The sequence below is a fragment of the Ricinus communis genome, chromosome 4, assembly GCF_019578655.1.
Source record: "Ricinus communis isolate WT05 ecotype wild-type chromosome 4, ASM1957865v1, whole genome shotgun sequence".
Lineage (NCBI taxonomy): Eukaryota > Viridiplantae > Streptophyta > Magnoliopsida > Malpighiales > Euphorbiaceae > Ricinus > Ricinus communis.
Window position 1 is genome coordinate 31406802 of NC_063259.1, and position 20535 is coordinate 31427336.

General features: G+C 37.4%; 2 protein-coding genes across 2 annotated transcripts; both read left to right on the forward strand.

Annotated features, from left to right (window-relative positions):
* The first annotated feature begins 474 nt into the window (after positions 1-474).
* Positions 475-11122, forward strand: LOC8274436 (xanthine dehydrogenase 1). Its single transcript, XM_002513439.4, has 14 exons — positions 475-884; positions 1768-1867; positions 1969-2077; positions 2728-4236; positions 4750-4992; positions 5378-5692; positions 7056-7295; positions 7651-7935; positions 8026-8247; positions 8740-8901; positions 9238-9372; positions 10000-10236; positions 10432-10605; positions 10739-11122. Exons 1-14 carry the CDS (start codon positions 758-760, stop codon positions 10979-10981), a joined length of 4101 nt encoding a protein of 1366 aa, XP_002513485.2. The 5' UTR covers positions 475-757; the 3' UTR covers positions 10982-11122.
* A 960-nt stretch (positions 11123-12082) lies between these two features.
* LOC112533887 (extensin-like) lies at positions 12083-13149 on the forward strand. Its single transcript, XM_048372582.1, has 2 exons — positions 12083-12781; positions 12928-13149. Coding segments are annotated over exons 1-2 (627 nt in total). The 5' UTR covers positions 12083-12155; the 3' UTR covers positions 12929-13149.
* Positions 13150-20535: the final 7386 nt, after the last annotated feature.

Here is a 20535-nt window from a genome sequence, read left to right on the forward strand (position 1 = left end):
ATACTTATGAGAGTTTTTGGTAAAAGAAAATGATAAAGAATGCATGAAGGTAAAACTTTGGTTATTTTTCAAAAGTTGTAATTGGTAATAGCTACGTAGTAATCATGTCTCACAAAATTACTGCAAATTATTCCAAGGAAGCTCGTTTCTGTACTGAAATTTATCATCTCTCGTTTGTAATGTAGTAATATTATAGTTTTAAGACAAAATCAATAGTAATTGTGATAACAAATATGATTGCTTTACTTATAGAAGTAATAATTTTCACCATTGAAAAAAGTAGGGAGTAATAATTTTCAACTCTACGACTTTCATTCCTCCAATTTCTTTCCTATCTATAAATTACATATGATAGGTTAAAGGTGCAATGATTTAACTTTTTAAAGAAAGGCCACGTCCTCAGTATCCATTTTGAATCTTGCTGATGCAAGTACTTTGGCATTTTTGCAAAAGCCAAAGAAGCCAAGCTTATCAAGTGCATTAAAGTACCAAACTTTCTTATCAAACAAAACAAAACTAAAAGATCACAACTTTGCATCATCTTGACACATAAAATCAGAAAACAATTTTTGCACCAGGTTTATTCAGAAACTTCTAAACCCATTATTTTGGCTGCGAGTAAACTCCAATATTATTTTACAGATCAAGCTATGATGTTCTAGTATAGTTGTTGGTTGGTTGTATTTGGACTCGATTGTATATCAGTGTTTAATTTATTGCTAGTGGATGTAGTAAGTAACAGGAAAAGGAAACAGTAATGGGTTCCTTGAGGAGCGAAGGAGAAATAGAGGAATCAGCAAAGGAAGCAATTTTATATGTGAATGGAGTTCGAAGAGTGTTGCCTGATGGGTTGGCCCACTTGACTCTTATCGAGTATCTCAGAGGTAATTGTGTTCAAGTTTTTAATAGGGTTATGCTTAATTCTTGGAAAGAAAGCACTTCTCTCAATGTTCTTGTTTTGTCTGTCGTATAGTTTGAGTCAAATCAATAAATTGGTTAATTGATCAATCAATGCTTCTTTCCCCTGCTTGTGATTTGAGTCTTGACTTGCTTAAATAAAGTTCATCTTTTGTTGGTGATGGACAATTTTATGATTTGGCTCTGCTTTAGGATTTGTTTGATTGAGGTGAAAGAATAATAATTTGTTATGTAATGGAAAGAGGAGAAATTTATGAATGTTAAGTAACCTAACTGAGTTAACATTTATTCGACTTTATGTGGTACACAGCAAAATAATTGTTCTATAGGCTAGTGAGAAATGTTTGATTTACAAAACTTACTGGGAAACATGGCATAGGTGCGTTTAGGCTTGGTCAATCAGTCGTTGAACTGAATGTCAGTTGAATCCAAGTCACCTTAGCCTGCTTGCATTATTTCAAAATTGCATAGTTTCTGGGTTCTTAGTCTTTTCCTATGGGCTGAGCAGCTGAGCAATGGTCTGAGCTACTTTTGACCTTCATCTGGTGTTCCTGAAAGGTTCATAGTATAAGTTTATGATTGAACATTGAGCTGATGAGAGACTTTAATGGACCTAATGTCATTGAATCATGGTTCCTTTTGGTGAAAATCTCTCTATTACAATTTAAGTATTTGTCTCTCCTATTTTGTTTCATTTGAAAGTTTTGGGTTGAAGTTAGATGTCGAATGTCGTGTTCTATAGATCAATTTCTCTTGTATTCTTCAAATTCCTATTTTCTTAAATTTACAGAACCTAATTTGTCATTTATCTTTCTTTGGTGGGTGTGCGGGTGGGATGGGTTTATATAGACATTGGCTTGACAGGGACAAAACTAGGCTGTGGTGAAGGTGGTTGTGGAGCTTGCACAGTTATGGTTTCTTATTATGACAGAAAATTAAACAAATGCGTGTGAGTTACTTTTTCCTTATCTGGCTTAAATTTATGCAATTTGCAGTATTCTGGATTTCTTATTTTAAATTGGTAATAAATCCCTGAAAATCTTTCCCCAGGCATTATGCTATCAATGCGTGCTTGGCTCCTCTGTATTCAGTAGAAGGGATGCATGTAATTACAGTGGAAGGAGTTGGGAACCGGAAAAGTGGCTTGCATCCAATTCAAGTAATAATTGCTTTTCAGCTTTATCATTTTTTTTATTACCACAATCTATTTTCACTAACTCGAAAAGATTACTGTTTTTCGTTTGGCACTAGCTACAATATTATACATTTTTTTGCTTCTACATTTGGCTTGAAGGCTTTAATATATTGTTCCCTTAACTGTTGTTCAGAACTGAAATAGAATCGAGTGTTAGGAGTAAAATTAGTTACTGTTGGTCTGAGTGTACTTATGTTTTTCAATAAAGTATAAACTGGTCAAGATAGCAAGTGGCGGTGCTAATAGGTATTTGTGGTGGTGATGATGATTGTGGACTTGCACTGATGGTAATGGTGATAGCAGTGTTAGATAACATCCGTAGATGATGGTACTGGTGATAGCTGAGAAAGAATTTTTATTAGTTCCAAGCATTTTGGTTAGCTTTTCTATTAAGCATATAAGTTGATGTTTAAAATTAAAATGCTGAAAAGAAATATTTTTAAGACTAGTGTTATTTCACAACACTTGAAAAATTGGTCAGGAGTTTACTTTTAACTGATCTTCAAGTGACAATACAGCACTGAAGTCTTTCTTTCTCTCTTTTGCCATCTTCTGAGGCATTAATGCTTCAATGAGGTTGTCAAGCCTGTCTGTTTCTTGTTAATCTTCCGCAGGAATCATTGGCACGTGGTCACGGCTCGCAATGTGGATTTTGTACTCCTGGGTTTATCATGTCAATGTATGCACTATTAAGGTCAAGCCAAGAACCACCCACTGCAGAGCAAATTGAAGAATGCCTTGCTGGAAATTTATGTCGTTGCACTGGCTACAGGCCCATTGTTGATGCCTTCCAAGTTTTTGCCAAAAGTAATGATGCATTATACACTGATCATTCTGCATTAAGCCTTGAAGAAGGTGAATCTGTATGCCCGTCAACTGGTAAACCCTGTTCATGTAAATCAAAAACTGTAATTGATCCTGGAAACTGCAAAAGAAGTGCAGCTTGTGGTGATAGTTGCAAACCCATATCTTATAGTGAAGTAAATGGGAGCACATACACAGACAAAGAGCTTATTTTTCCTCCTGAGCTGTTACTAAGGAAATTAACTCCCTTAAGTCTAAGTGGATTTGGTGGGCTTAAGTGGTATCGACCCTTGAGAGTCCAACATTTGCTGGAGTTAAAAGCAAAATACCCAGCTGCAAAACTGTTGATAGGTAATACTGAGGTTGGAATAGAGATGAGATTGAAGAGGATACAGTATCAGGTTTTGATCTCTGTTGCACATGTACCTGAACTCAATGTCTTGACAGTCAAGGATGATGGTTTAGAGATTGGTGCTGCAGTAAGACTGACTGAACTCCTGAAAATGCTTAGGAAGGTTGTAAATGAACATGTGACTCATGAAATGTCTTCATGTAAGGCTCTTATTGAGCAATTAAAATGGTTTGCTGGGACCCAGATAAAAAATGTTGCCTCTGTTGGAGGAAATATATGTACAGCCAGCCCAATATCAGACTTGAATCCTCTCTGGATGGCTGCAAGAGCAAAGTTTCAAATCATTGATTGCAAAGGGAACAGGAGGACTACCCTGGCAGAAAATTTTTTCCTAGGTTATAGGAAGGTGGATCTTGCAAGTGATGAAGTTTTACTCTCAATATTTTTACCATGGACTAGGCCTTTTGAGCATGTGAAAGAATTTAAGCAGGCTCATAGGAGGGATGATGATATTGCAATTGTGAATGCTGGGATGCGTGTCTTTCTTGAAGAAAAAGGTGATCATTGGGTGGTTTCAGATGCATCAATTGTCTATGGCGGTGTAGCTCCTCTTACTCTGTCCGCAGCAAAAACGAAAAAATTTCTCATTGGTAAGAATTGGAATCAGGAACTCTTAGAGGGTGTTTTGAAAGTCTTAGAAACAGATATCTTGCTCAAGGAAGATGCACCTGGTGGGATGGTGGAGTTTCGGAAATCTTTAATTCTTAGCTTCTTCTTTAAGTTTTTCCTGTGGGTTTCACATCAGATGGATGGGAAGAAATCCATCAGGGCAACTATACCATCATCCCATTTGTCAGCTGTACAACCATTTCATCGGCCATCAGTTGTGGGTTGTCAGGATTATGAAATTAGGAAGCATGGGACAGCTGTGGGTTCTCCTGAGGTTCACCTCTCATCAAGACTTCAGGTATGCTAATCAGACAAAAGGAGAGAATACATAATTATCAGCTACATAATTGTAATTTTGCTGATATAGCAGATGTTCATTCTCCTTTGCCCCTTGAATTATGTTGAAATTGCATGTTTCTGTTTAGCACTCATAATCTTAGGACTTCCGAGAAATAATCTCTTTAAGTATGCAGTATGTTGGGCTTATACTACTGCGTAGTTTGATCTTAAGTTGATCATTGGTGTGTATGCAGATTCTCATCTTACAATGAGATTAAGTATGTAAGGGAATCTGTTTCCCTCCTCTTCTTGATAAGATTGGAATAGCAGGGGCATTTAAAATGGAGGATATCCTATTTGATGTGTTAAACATTACTTGAATGGTGTTTTAATGTATAGGTTTCTTTTTGTTGATGATATTCTTGGATGGAAGTTCTGTTCAGAATTTAGGTCCATACTTGTTTGAGAATTTATTTATGTACACCTTGAAATGAATATATACGTGATCTTCTCCATGTATAACATTCTCTAGGTTACAGGGGAGGCAGAATATGTCGATGATACACTGATGTCTTCTAATGGTCTGCATGCTGCATTAGTATTGAGCAAAAAACCCCATGCTCGAATTGTTTCAATAGATGATTCAGAAGCCAAGTCTTCACCTGGATTTGCAGGCATCTTTTTTGCCAAAGACATCCCAGGTGATAATCACATTGGCGCAATAATTGCTGACGAGGAATTATTTGCTTCAGAATTTGTCACTTGTGTAGGCCAGGTAAGAAACTTACTCTGAAATTTTAGTTGAGTTATTTAGAAAAAAATTATTTCCATTTCTTGATGTCTGTTGACTAATGGCGTGTTAGATCCCATAATAGGAACTATACAGTGCGTTGAATTAAGCAATTGAAACTGAATAAGCAATTCAGTTTGAAATCATACTAATATAATTTGAAATTGAAAGGCCATGGCCTTGTCATGAAGAGAAGGTCTTCGAGAAGAAACTCTAGATCTGGAGACAAGTTCTTTAATGCTTGCAAGTTTAAGATCTTTACCATTGGACTAAACTTGTCACGTTAATATTTTCAAAAGGGTGTCATAGAATGATCTCATCTCTCTAATTTTCTTTCTGGTCTACGGAATCACATTTACATTCTCTGCAGGTTATAGGTGTGGTTGTTGCGGATACACATGAAAATGCAAAAATGGCTGCAACAAAAGTTTATGTGGAGTATGAAGAACTTCCAGCAATATTATCAATACAGGAAGCCGTTGATGCTGAAAGTTTCCATCCTAACTCAGAGAAGTGTTTGAAAAAGGGTGATGTCGAACTCTGTTTTCACTCAGGTCAATGTGACAGAATCATAGAGGGGGAAGTTCAAGTGGGTGGCCAGGAACATTTTTACTTGGAGCCTCAGGGCAGTTTGGTTTGGACAATGGATAGTGGCAATGAAGTCCATATGATCTCATCAACCCAGGTCGCCTTCCCTTTCAATACATTAATTAATAAGCTTTGTTTCATACAGTATTTGAGCAACAGCCACTTCAAAGTTAAATCTACCAATAGATGACATACTCAGAACGGGTAGAATGACACTATATTATGATTTGGTGAGTGATTGAACTGGACTCGAGTGAGTGAATGAATATTCACAGAAGTATTTATGGCTGACACATGACGACTAAAAATGTGGATAAGTGAGGCATTTATTAGTTAATATCATTTTAGTCTATTGTTACCAATTGTGCTAATCAAAGATAAGTGGTTATGCTTCTGGTTATTATCTTTTCTTCTCTTCTGCTATGAAGGTCGTTAGCATGGACATATTTAAATAGGATAATTGAACTCTAGTCATGTTTTGTGCTTCATTGGGTCTGCATAAGGATATAGTTATTGGGGGGTCAATTGAAGACAAGAAAATAATGGATCAAATCTATTTGGCACTGCAGGTTTTGGTACTGCCAACAGTACATGAATATTAACTAAGGGAAACATGTGGTTGGTTCTTTATTTCTTTGATGTTATTGGGAAGTAATTAGGTTTTAATCTAAGATTTCCAGGGAACCCACAAGCTTAGCTTTCTGTTCGGCGCAATTCTATACTTGGCAACAACCCCAAGTCCAAGCCTTCCTATACAAATTCAAAAAGGAATATCTTATTGTTTGTTGCGTGTATCAAATCTGAGATGCGGGGATTTATTTGCAAAAGAAACAAATATCTTTTAGTTTGTCATCTGGCATTCCTTAAGGAATAGTGCTAAATTTCCCGTTGGCATCAAATCTAGACTTAGATTTGCATCATATGATCTGAAAGAAACATTGTCATTGAAAATCTTTTTCTATTTTGCTGAGATGCTGATAAATGATCAATTGTAAGTGTTAATGGATATGCGTGGAGAGGTGTCTAGTATTTCTGTTTGAGTTAGGGCTTATGCTCCAAATACAAAACTAACTAAATTCCGTTGGGATTGGGACTAGAGATAAAGACGGTACGATATTAGGAAGATCTTGAAACAAGACCCAAGATTCTACTGCCAGCCTGAAAATCTGGTAATTATCAACCACCCTTAACTAATAAAACTGAAGATAACCATCTGTCTATTGTTTAATTGATTTAACACACTGAACCTTTATACCATAACTAAAAGAGAGTTTATAAGGTATCAAAGATGCCCCGCTGGAAATGTAGACCAAAAATATATCTAATCTTTAATCTTGCTGCTCTTTAAGTTTCCTTTTGGCTGCAATCTACTTGAACATACATTTGAGCTAACTCTGTTCTCAGACGGCTTTATTCTTTTTCCCCTGTTAAAGTCTCATGGTGTCATTTCTTCTGTGCAGGCTCCTCAAAAGCACCAGAAGTATGTGGCTCATGTTCTTGGTCTCCCAATGTCAAAAGTAGTTTGTAGAACCAAAAGAATTGGTGGCGGATTTGGTGGAAAGGAGACAAGATCAGCTTTCCTTGCTGCTGTAGCTTCTATACCATCATATCTGTTGAATCGGCCGGTGAAAATCACTTTAGACAGAGATGCAGATATGATGATTACTGGGCAACGCCACAGCTTTCTTGGAAAATACAAGGTATCACGTTGAGTCATTCATCTATGGTACTCGAGCTGAATTATATCTTTGTAGTATAATATTGCACCTAATGAAGAAGATGACATTTTGTAATGTACATTCCTTATCATAATTGAATCATTTCCTTTTTCTAGAAAGAATAGAAAGTGGGAAGGAGGGTGGGACAAGATGACTAGACTTATTTGTTTGAAGGAAGAAACAGAAAAGAGGAGGAAGAATGAGAAATATTTTACCTCTCATACATATTAAACGGAATTAAATAGTGCTGTTACTTTTTCATTCATTAAATCTATGTTCCTTTTGGATTAATTATAATGGAACGGAAATTGATGATTGACAAAAATACCTCTCTTAGGTTGGCTTTACAAATGAGGGAAAAGTTCTGGCGTTGGATCTTAAAATCTACAATAATGCTGGAAATTCTCTGGATCTGTCTCTTGCTGTTCTTGAGCGTGCCATGTTTCATTCTGACAATGTCTATGAGATACCAAATGTCAGAATATTGGGAAAGGTTTGCTTTACTAATTTTCCTAGTAATACTGCTTTCCGAGGATTTGGGGGTCCTCAAGGAATGATTATAGCTGAGAATTGGATTCAAAGAATTGCTGTAGAACTTAACAAAAGCCCGGAAGAAATAAGGGTAAGTTATATAAGCTAATTACTTGGCTGTTCAATTGACATTATATAAGCACTGTCCTTATAATTCCTTATATTTTCAAAATATTTCTAGGAAATCAATTTCCAAGGTGATGGATCGATTTTGCATTATGGCCAACAACTTCAGTATTGTACACTGGCCCAGCTCTGGAATGAACTGAAGTTATCTTGCAACCTTTTAAAGGCTCGTGAAGAAGCTATCCAATTTAACCTTCACAATCGCTGGAAGAAGCGTGGTGTTGCTATGGTCCCAACAAAATTCGGAATATCCTTTACAGCAAAGTTGATGAACCAGGTAATCCTTGAAAGAATATTACTGCAGTGGTTCTACAATAGGTTTGGTATGACTTCTGTCAAATAGTCTGGATTTATACCTTTTAGCTGATGCCTTCTGTGGATCATATGCCGTGAATGTTCAGTATAAAAGAGTTCCAAATATGAAAATTAACTTTTCTTTCAGATTGTAACTAATGACAGCATGACAAAGTAAAATCTTGTTCGATATTGAGATTCACTTGGAAAGAAAGAGTTCCATATGAACAAGGGCATGATTAAGGAAAGCTATACGCACTACCTTAGGTCCTGCAACAAGTCCTCGGATCATGTCTTCCGTGCTGTCACTCTTTTGCATTCGTTGCCAAAGATTTTCTAGGAAATTGGCTATATATTTTTGGATTGTTGCTGTCTAGCAAGGAATGACCTGAAAATTTTTGCAATGCAAGGACTTTCCTGCACAGAATTTATTAGCCAATTCCTGATTGCTCGCATTACTTTGTGATGTCTATAGGCAGGTGCTCTGGTTCATGTCTACACAGATGGAACTGTTTTAGTTACACATGGAGGAGTGGAGATGGGGCAAGGTCTACATACAAAAGTGGCTCAGGTTGCTGCTTCTGCATTTAATATCCCTCTCAGCTCTGTGTTCATATCGGAGACAAGTACTGACAAGGTATTAAATCTCTATCATAAAATAATAGCTCTGATATTCCTTCCATAATATATCTAAAGGTATGAATTGATCTTTAACAATGCTTATAAATTGACCAATTAAGAAAACTAGTAATAATTTCATTAATAATCTTGAACAAAATAATTATTGGGTGACTCAGAACAAAAGGATAACTTATTATAGTTGTTTTCTTTTACGAATTGAGGATAGATAGAATGGGTTTCTTTTGTAAATATAGGAATTAACTACTTTTTATGTAGGATTTTTATTAATATATCCATGGTAACTCCCAGTATTTTACAGAAATATCTTTATATCAATTTTCAAATGTTGCAGGTACCTAATTCGTCGCCAACAGCTGCTTCTGCAAGCTCTGATTTGTATGGAGCAGCAGTATTGGATGCATGTGAGCAGATAAAGGCACGGATGGAGCCCGTTGCTTCAAAACATAATTTCAGCTCGTTTGCTGAGGTTGCTTTATCCTTATTGTTTCTGCTTCAAAATTTATGCATATTTTTTCGAAATGAAGATGTGGGGTTTCACACCTTACCTATTAAAGATTATCACCTTAGCATCTGATCAGAACTCAATTATCAGAGACTTTAACACGTTCATTTGTTAAATCTTGATGCTTAAGAGGAAACTTAACCACTTCAAGTTGGAGAAGAAGACCCTTATGAAGTACACTCTAATGAGAATTCAAAGACTGAGGAAGAAAAATAGAACTCAAATGGTTATTGAGGGCTTTTTCAAGAACAGAGGAAAACAGGAGGAACATTGGTTAATGGGGTTCACAATTTTGTTTCTTGCAATTGTGCTCCCAACATCCAATCTTTTCCTCCTGTTTTGTTCTCTTTCCAAACATAGGCTAAGGATGTTTTGGGACTATTATCATACAAAAACAGGAATTATCTTACTAATTTTAATGCGGAAAATTTTGAAAGTAATTTTGATCAGGATAGCACCATATTCTGTAAGATTATCTATTGAGTAGCTGTTCTAAAAGGTTGCATCTTGCCATTACTCCCAGTAAGGTCCTTTGTTGTCATGAACAGAGTATGGTTGTAATCTTATTTTGTGTTTTAATCCTGTTTGCAGCTGGCAAGCGCATGCTACGTGCAGCGAATAGACCTTTCTGCTCATGGATTTTACATTACACCAGAGATTGGCTTTGATTGGAGTACTGGTAAAGGAAACCCATTTAGGTACTTCACCTATGGGGCTGCGTTTGCTGAGGTTGAAATTGACACATTGACTGGAGATTTCCACACGAGGGCAGCAAATATCATCATGGATCTTGGATATTCTCTGAATCCCGCCATTGATGTTGGACAGGTGCAGTCTCTTTCCTCAACTTTTGTTTAGTCCTACATTATTCTAAAGTTCATGGAAGTTAGAAATAAATATTATCTAATATCCTAATGTTGTAATTGCAAAGGCTGCAAACTTTATTCTGCTACACCCCCTCTTTTAGTAAGAAATCATGTAGAAGTTTAACATGATGATTTGTTGTATACTGCAACTCTACAGATTGAAGGGGCATTTATACAAGGCTTGGGGTGGGCGGCCTTGGAAGAACTAAAATGGGGAGATTCAGCTCATAAGTGGATACCACCTGGTTGCTTGTATACATGTGGGCCTGGAAGTTATAAGATTCCTTCCCTAAATGATGTCCCTTTTAAATTCAGCGTTTCTCTTCTAAAGGTATGTTTTTTTTAAGCAACTCCCTTCTAAATGCTAAAACCAATCTTACTGTTTTGTCATATATTCGATGCGTTGAATTTTGGTTTTGAAGTTGGGTTGTTATTTCTCTGCTTGGTTTCTTTGTAATTGGCAGGGACATCCAAATGCAACGGCCATCCATTCATCCAAAGCTGTTGGCGAGCCTCCATTTTTCCTGGCTTCAGCTGTCTTTTTCGCCATCAAAGATGCCATTATAGCTGCAAGAGCAGAAGTCGAGCATCACGAGTGGTTTCCTCTTGATAATCCAGCAACACCTGAACGGATCCGGATGGCTTGTTTAGATGAAATCACAGCACGATTTATAAAGTCTGATTACCGCCCCAAGCTTAGCGTTTGATGTGCTGCCATTCTCTCATACCAGCACTGGGATACTGTAATCTTGCCATTTTGTACAATGTACATTGTTTTTTCACATTTTCTTATAACAATATACAAAATGCAGTTAATAATGGCATGAATTCATGTCAGAAACGACAAATGGAGGACTCAATTATATCACACTTATCTTTCTCACACATCATGATCATCCCCATCACCGTTAGAGGTAACCGCAAAATCTTGTTTCATTGAGATCCTGCCGACTGACTACCTGTCGCCGTCATCTCTTACCGGTTACCGAAGCTTGATGAAGGAATTGATGCCGACAGTTTACCCCCTACTCGCCTGCAACAGGCATTTGACTTTCCATATGCGTCTTCTTATCTTTTTCTGTTTGCTTACTGATCCACAGGCATTAATTAATGGATTATTAGTTAATCTAATGGAGATGCTGAATCTATCATATTAAACTATCCTACAATTGAGACTAGTTCTTTCTTTTCTTCCTTGAACAAGTTGGATACTAATGAAATGTAAATTAGGTAATACAGTATGCTACCATTTCTACAACAAATAAATTCATATCGAGGAATTGTGCTGGAGAGACCTCTTCCATTCCATGACGATGAATGAATGTGTTTATAATATGTTTATTTGACTAATACTTTTATTTTTATTTTTATTCTTATTTGTAACAAAGAATCCCATTTCACAAATCTTCGCATTTTATATATTTTCGGGCATCCAAAAGCTATAAAGGTTACGCAAAATAAATAATTTAATAAATGAATTTTTGACAAATTTATTGACGTCTGTCTGTCCCATTCTAATTAAAACTATAATCTTAAATTACGACCAAGTCCCACATGCACCTGCTTTTGTTTTGAAAAGGCCAGATGATATCTGCTGTTCTCTTACAGAACTAGAAAATTTCTCTCCGGTTTGGGTTTAAAAAAAGATGTACGCATGGTTAGGGCATCGATCATCTTGACTGTTTCAAGGTTAATTGATAATATCTATTATTAATAAAGAATAAAATATCAACTTTTGTTTCAAGTTGATAAGCACAAAACAATAATCAAAACGGGATTGATTAGTATATAAAGTGCTAGAGTTTAGTTTCAATCCCATCGAAAACTGAGTTTTTGAATCCTTACTTGAGTGATAGCAATCCCAAGATTGTAGAGCAACCAATGTCCCCGAAAATGGCCAACTTGGTCTATTATGCCTTGGCAATGTGCTTGATTGCCAATATCGTGGCTGCTGAATACCAGCCTTATTATTCATCACCACCACCGCTACCTTACAAATACATGTCACCTCCACCTCCATCACCGTCTCCTCCTCCCCCATACTATTACCAATCTCCACCACCACCTTCTCCATCTCCTCCACCCCCATATTACTATAAATCTCCACCACCTCCATCTCCTTCACCCCCACCACCACCATCTCCTTCGCCCCCACCCCCTTACTACTACAAGTCCCCACCACCACCATCTCTTTCGCCCCCACCCCCTTACCACTATAAGTCCCCACCACCACCATCCCCTTCACCTCCACCTCCATATTACTACAACTCCCCACCACCACCATCTCCTTCACCTCCACCTCCATATTACTACAACTCCCCACCACCACCATCCCCTTCACCTCCACCTCCATATTACTACAAGTCCCCACCACCACCATCCCCTTCACCTCCACTTCCATATTACTACAAGTCCCCACCACCACCATCTCCATCCCCTCCACCTCCTTATTACTACAAGTCCCCACCACCCTCCTCTCCATCGCCACCTCCTCCAGTATATTACTAGTACTCTCCTCCACCTTTGCCTGTTTATTAAGAAAATCACAACTTTAAATTTCATGTGAGCATATTATTCTATTTGCATTATTGTCTTCTCTTGTATATCTTTGTGCATGGTAAACTGATCAGAAAGATGTTGTTTTGAACTATAGGTTATAAATTAGCGAAGAGAGTAAGCTCCAAGACTTCGATGATTTCTTGGGGGGTTCGCTTTCTTCCATTCTATCTCATACGGTACACAAGGAGCAGCATGGCCAGGATGTTCCTAGATACATTCTTCTTCTTATGATCCGATAACTATTATTTGTTTTTGCTTTCACTATTATTTTGTCCTACCAGACATTGTAAATAAAAGGATAGATACATTGTGTCCATGAATAGTCATTTTTTTTTTTTTATTGCTTTCCCTTTCTCAATTTTAGTTACATTACATGGAGGGATAGGGATCTTATTTATTGAGTTACATTTTCATTTTTATTCGCTTTCAATATAGCCTATGACTTCATGAATTAGTAATGCACTAATTTATACCTCAAATGAGAAATTAAGAAGTTAAAAACGGACAAAGAGTTAATCTACCCCCAAAAATCTGTTAAGGGGTCAAATAGATTGGATTTGAACATTTTTCACAAATAGCCCCAAAAATCTCAATTTTAAAACCAGGTAAGTCTAAATCTTGGCCGGATGGACGTGCATCTTACAAATTCCATAATTACAATCGCCCCAATTGTTAAATAAAAAAATAACAATTTCTATTAATGTTAGAAAATCTTGACTTTTTAATTTTCTATTTCTCATAATTTAAAAATACAAAAAGCAGTCACTAGTGCTCTACCACCACCACCACCACCACCACCATCATCGTCATTCAATTCACTGTCATTACCATCACCGTTGTTTATTCCATTGCCCACCACCACACCATAATTCAAGCTACTGCTTCACCACCACCATCAGTAATGCCACCATTTTCATCGCCTCTATTCACACTACACCAGTCGTTACACCACCAACATCACCATATCAGTTTTTCCTCTATTAACCTTTGGTGTCTTACTCTAACTTGTGCCTTATCTGTAGATGATACTCCAATGCTTCGTATGGCGTCTGAAACCGAAGCTAGAGGAATCAAGGCTATCCTGGATCAATACAGTTCAAACCACGAGCTAGGAGATTAACTTTCAAAAGTCTTGTATTCAATTTGATAGGAAGGTGAAGTCTGATCTCAAGAGGAGTATCTCGAGGATTTTGGGAATAAAGGATATGCCCTTAAGGGATAAATATCTGGGCCTATTTACTGTATGAGACAGTACTTTAACAAAGCAATGTTTTTTTTTGGACATCAATGAAATCACATTCATTACTGCAATAGAGAAGACACATCATGATTTAAAAGGTTGTACAGTTGTGGAGGGTAGCTAGCAAGAGCCCCACAACTCAAAAACAAGAAATCGTTTCTGGAGAGCCAATCAGCTACAGCATTAGCTTCTCTCCTTACATATTTGACACTACAATTTGGTAACCTACAGATAATGGCTCTTATCTCCTCTACTATCCCCTGAATCTCCCAAGGAGTTTCCTTATTGTGGTCCGCACAACACGCTGTTCCACTGAGGAGTCAAACTCTATTGTCAGTCGATCCATTTTCCTATCATGCACACATCTGACTGCCTCCCTTAGTGCTTCTGCGTCTGTTACTAGACTCGACTTGCACTTCTAACTTCTTTGCACCTGCCTGAATGAGAGTGCCTATATCATTTCTTATCACAAAAGCCAATTGTCCTGTACATTGAAAGACGAGAAACCTATCAAGATACTGAGTGGTATGAAGGGTGAGGTTGGGGAGGTGGATTCTGTTAGGAATGTTGAGAGTGTTGTCGTCCCCCTCTCAATAATTGAATGAGGCAATAATTGAAAATTCAAGGGCAATGTTCTTTTTATTTACAATTCTGTTATTTCATTCTATTTTCAGTCTTTGTTTTCTGTTATAAATTCAGCTGCTGTGACAACTAGATATTTTGTCTTTTGCTCAATTAATCAACTATATAAGGGGAATGTAATGACAATGTAAAGGACAACAGATTAATACATGTATTCTCTCTCTCTTTTCTCTCAAATTCTCTCTTTCTCTTTCTTATTCTTCTTTTTCTTCTTCTTAAATCCACTTCTGGTTTATCTTCCTCATTAAAGTCCATATATGAGCTTGGACCCTGACAACGTGGTATCAGAGCAGTCAAGTCCTGAGGAACTAACTTTAGTTTCCATTAGAGAAATGGCAAGAAAAAGTAAGGCACCTGCAACTGTGACTACTCAGCTCCAGACCGTCGAGGAACACGTTATTCGTCTGGATCAATATGGGGAGAATCTTAGATCTGAGATTTTTGACCACCTGAAAATTCATGAGGTGAAGTTTCAGGAACAAAGCAATGTTGTACAAGCTATGCAGCAACAAATGACACAGATGATGGAAATGATGAAGTCATTCAATCCAGGCAATACTTCCAGGCCCCCACCTCCACCTCTTCCACCAGAGTCTACTCTAAACATCAGCAACCACCAGCCACCCAGAAAGCCATTAGCATTTCCGGTTCTAACAATTCTTCAGGGCATGTATGTAAGCCAAAGCAACCGAATGCAATCACTGGTACAAATGAAGAGGAGGTGGTGGAAGATAGTTCCGAGGAAGAACCATCAGAGGATATCTCAGATAGTGTAGAGATTTCTTTGCAATGCAATCAAAGGGACTGAGGCTGCTAATTCACTTAAGATTAAGGGTGAAGTCAACGGCAAAAAGATGGTAATACTTATAGATAATGGCAGCAGTCACAGCTTTGTGGATTCCAGGTTGGTGAGGTCTATTGGGTATCCTTCTACAAAAGCAAAAACACTGTGGGTGACTGTTGCAAATGGGCAAAACATGATTAGTAGATACACTTGTGAGCAATTCAGGTGGAAAATGCAAGAACATGAATTTGATTTCAATTTCAGGGTTCTTACGTTAGGAGGTCATGACATGGTGTTAGGTGTTGATTGGATGAAGATTCACAGCCCAATGATCTTTGACTTTGCCAATATAAAGATGTCCTTTAAACTTGGGGCACAACAAATGGAGTTGATTGGAATGCCAGAAAAGGCTGCTTTGAAGTCCATTACGTGCAAGCAATTGCAAAAGATGATTAAGAAAGGGTGGCGTAATGTAGCGGGTAACATTTTTGCTGTCACTTGCACTTCCTTACCATTTGATGTAGGGGATAATTTGGGCAGCCTTGGTCAGTATCATGCCATTAGAGAATCCAATGAAGTTCCAGATGAGATTTCAGGGTTGCTTGAAGAGTTTGATGAAGTATTTAAAGAGCCCAGTTCCTTTCCTCCCATGAGAAGCCATGATCACTCAATTTCCTTAAAACCAGAAGCGGAGCCAGTGAATATCAGACCATACAGGTATCCTCATTTTCAGAAATCTAAGATTGAGAGGCAGGTTTCTGAGATGCTTAAGACATGTATAATTCAACATAGTACTAGTCCATTTGCCTCTTCGGTGTTGCTTGTCAAGAAAAAAGATAGAACTTAGAGGTTTTGTGTTGACTATAGACAGCTTAACAACGTTACTGTCAAAGTTAAGTTTTCTATTCCTATTGTGGAGGACCTCCTGGATGAGCTCAAGGGGTCTAGATATTTCACTAAGCTGGATTTGAGAGCAAGTTATCATCAAATTAGAGTTAAGCCTGCAGATGTGCACAAAACAGCCTTCAAAACTCATCAAGGCCATTATGAGTTTTTAGTGATGCCATTTGGGCTTGCCAATGCCCCAACAACATTTCAGGCATTAATGAACCATATATTTCAACCTTATTTGAGAAGATTTGTGCTGGTCTTTTTTTATGATATTCTTATTTACAGTCCAACTCTGGAGGACCATGTTCATCATTTGAGAACAGTTTTGTAGGTTCCCAAACAGCATCAATTATTTGTTAAGCAATCTAAGTGCTCTTTTACTCAATACAAAGTAGAATATTTGGGGTATGTCATTTCCCAAGAGGGAGTTAGTACTGATGAAAGCAAGATAGAAGCTATGAAAGACTGGCCAATACCAAAAGATATCAAATCGTTGTGAGGGTTTTTAGGTCTCACAGGCTATTACAGGAAATTTATAAGAGGATATGGGTTTATTAGCAAGCCGTTGACTGAATTATTGAAGAAGAATGCATTCATATGGAGTGATAAGGCAACATAGGCTTTTCAAACCTTGAAGTCCACAATGTGTCAAGCACCAGTTTTAGCCTTACCAGATTTTACAAGGCCATTTGTTCTAGAGACTGACGCAAGCGGCAAGGGAATTGGAGCAGCGTTGATGCAAGATTAAAGAACTTTGGCTTTCATAAGCAAGGCCTTAAGTCGAAAACATCTGGAAGCTTTTGTATATGAGAAGGAATGAATGGAAATTCTTTTTGCAATGACCAAGTAGAGGCATTACTTAGGTAATGCTCATTTCATAATTAAAACAGACCAAGAGAGTATTAAGTTCCTGTTTCAGCAAAAATTGCACACTCATGTGCAACAAAAGGGTCTGTCCAAGTTATTGGGGCTTGATTACAATATTCTCTATAGAAAAGAGGTAGAGAATAATGTAGCTGATGCATTATCTAAGAAGGGCTGGCCATAGAGCAACATGGAGAGCTGTTACAATCACATTTATGTGGTTAATCCTCAATGGGCTCAAGAGGTAATTGATAGCTACAAGGCTGGTGATTTCACTCAAGTCATTATTGAGGCTTTACTAATCAATGCTACAACCAAGCCACCTTTTTCGTTTACTAATGGAGTACTGAGGTATAAAGGAAGAATTATTATTAGCGATGACCTAGAATTGAGAATTAGAACCTTACAAGTTGTGCATGATTCATCTATGGGAGGTTACTCAGGAATTAGAAGCACTTATTACAGGCTTAAGAGTCATTTCTATTGGCCAAACATGAAGGATGATGCTTACAAATGGGTTATGAAATGTGATATATGCCAAAGATGCAAGGTTGAGAATGTCAGCTCTCCTAGCCTCCTTCAACCCCTACCAATTCCAGATGCAGCTTGGAGTTCCATTTCCATGGACTTCATTGAGCACCTTCCTAGATCTGAAGGTAAGAACACTATTTTGGTGGTAGTTCATAGGTTCATAAAGTATGCTCATTTCATTCCACTCACACACCCCTTCACGGCTGAAAAGGTGGCACAACTGTTTTTAAACAATGTCTATCAACTACATGTTTTTAAACAAGTTTATTTTGGAAAGAATTGTTTAAATTGATAAATGTGAAGCTTAATCTTAGTATTGCCTACCACCCACAAAGTGATGGGCAAACAAAAAGAGTTAACATGTGCTTGGAGAATTTCCTTAGGTGTATGACCTTCCAGAAGCCTAGTAATTGGTGCAAATGGTTATACCTTGTTGAGCGGTGGTACAATTCAACTTATCATTCAAGTCTTGGCATGTCACCATTTCAAGCATTGTATGGTAGAAGCCCCTTTTAAGTACTTGATATTCCTGCAATTCAAACCTTTGTGGCATCCGTGGATGAATTCATTCATCACCAACAGGATATGAATGCAACCATCAAAGAATTGTTGTAGAAGGCCAGAAATCGATACAAGCAATTTGCTGATAACAAAAGGACAGAAAGAACTTTTGAAGTTGGTGATTTGGTGCTTCTTAAGTTGCAGCCCTATAGACAAACATCTGTGGCTTATAGGAGATGCTTTAAACTTTCTGCTAAGTTTTATGGACCTTACAGAGTGTTATTGAAAATTGGTGAAGTAGCTTACAAGTTGTAGTTACCCGATTCAATTTTCATTCATCTTGTTTTTCATGTATCCTTGATCAAAGGGTACATTGGAATTGAACCAATAGTGAGTAAGCAATTACCAGCAGTGCACCAGAATGGTCAATTCAAGCTTCTTCCTGAAGCTATTCTGCAAAGAAGAACAATTAAAAGGAAAAATTTACAAATAGAGCAAGTGCTGGTTCAATGGGTTCAAATGCAACCAGAGGATGCTACTTGGGAAGATTTGGAGTTTATACAGAATCAATTTCCTAAATTCTTCCTTGAGGACAAGGAAATTCTGCAACAAAAGGGTAATATCAGGATACTGGGTGGTATGAAGGGTGAGGTTGAGGAGGTGGATTCTGTTAGGAATGTGAGAGTCTTGTGGTCCCCATCTTAGGAATTGAATGACGCAATAATTGAAGATTCAATGGCAGTGTCCTTTTTATTTGCAATTCTATTATTGTGTTCTATTTTCAGTCCTTATTTTCTGTTACAAATTCAGCTGCTGTGACAGCTAGATATTTTGTCTTTTTCTCAATTAATCAACTATATGAGAGGAATGTAATGACAATGTAAAGGGCAGCAGATTAATACATATATTCTCTCTCTTTCTCTCTCTCTCTTTTCTCTCAAATTCTCTCTTTCTCTTTCTTCTACTTCTTCTTCTTCTTAAATCCACTTCTGGTTTATCTTCCCCATTAAAGTCCATATATGAACTTGGACCTTGACAAAACCCCTTTATTTAGGCCTGTAGCTAAGGGCACAGGAGAACCATATCAGTTTCGCTCTATCACAGAAAAACATGAGGTGTTCCAATGCTTCCTCTTGCATACCACAATTACTACACAATCCATTATTTCCACAGTGCCTATGAACCAAGTTTATCTTCATCGCCAAAGCATTATGGGCACATTTCCACATGAACGCCCTTACTTTCGGAGGAACCTTAAGCTGCTAGATACTTATCCAATACATGTTATCGTTCCTATGAGAGACTGAAGCTACACTCCTCCTGTTATCATTATCTTTTCTTCTTTTGCCACTCTATATCTAGATTTCACAGTGTACCTTTCGTGCTTTTCATAATGCCAAACTCTTTTATCTACCATATGCCTCCTGCCAACTGGGATCCGTACGACCTCTCTGCATTCCTCCTCAGTAAGCAAGCTCTCCAGCTTCTCTTCATCCTAAACCGTAGACCCTTCTTTCAAGAGATCATCCACTACTAGATGTTCTAAGCCCTCTGGATACATTGAGTTTAATTTGAAACCCCTAAAACCCGAAACCCAAGGCTCACCCCATACTTCAATATTTGTTCTAGAGTACATTCCATCTGATTCCCTTCCTAACCAGGTCCCTCCCTTTCAATAAACTCGCCCAAATCTATGATGGTCGATGCCCTTATTTGGCTCGAAAGAGAGCTGACATTGGATAATAGATTCCACGTACAATCTGCGCCCACCATGCGTCTGGTTCTTAAAAAAGCCTCCAGTTTTGTTTCGTCAGCATAGGCAGTATTAAACAATTGTAATTCTTTGAAGAATCCTAATTCAACTAGCAATACTAATTCAACTAGGAGTCCTAATCCGATTCAAATTACAAGTCAATAAGTTCATCCAAGACATTTGGGCTAAGAATATATCAAGATTTAAAAATTTTCATTAATCTAATTCAGTTTATTGGACTTAAATATAGCTTATTTTAGGTGGTCACATGTGTTTTTTAACTTAATTAAGACTTTGTTTAAGTTATCTCTTTTAGTTAGGAAGATTATTTTTATCCTATATCATATTTAAATCTTTACTAATTAAGATTTAGGATTTTCTAAGGCTTATATAAGGCTAGTACGAATTTTGATGTAATGAAATAAAAAAAGTTGAATTTGAAATTAAAAGTTGAATGATAATTGGTATTTTTACATTAAAGCTTGTTTGCTTTGTC

What these genes read in the sequence shown, in the direction of transcription:
- LOC112533887 (XM_048372582.1), top strand. Translation starts at nt 12,156, where the DNA reads ATGTCCCCGAAAATGGCCAACTTGGTCTATTATGCCTTGGCAATGTGC.
- LOC8274436 (XM_002513439.4), top strand. Translation starts at nt 758, where the DNA reads ATGGGTTCCTTGAGGAGCGAAGGAGAAATAGAGGAATCAGCAAAGGAA. An exon ending in TTGTCACTTGTGTAGGCCAG is followed by an intron (nt 4,993 to 5,377) that starts GTAAGAAACTTA and finishes CATTCTCTGCAG; the next exon opens with GTTATAGGTGTGGTTGTTGC. An exon ending in TCAGCGTTTCTCTTCTAAAG is followed by an intron (nt 10,606 to 10,738) that starts GTATGTTTTTTT and finishes TGTAATTGGCAG; the next exon opens with GGACATCCAAATGCAACGGC.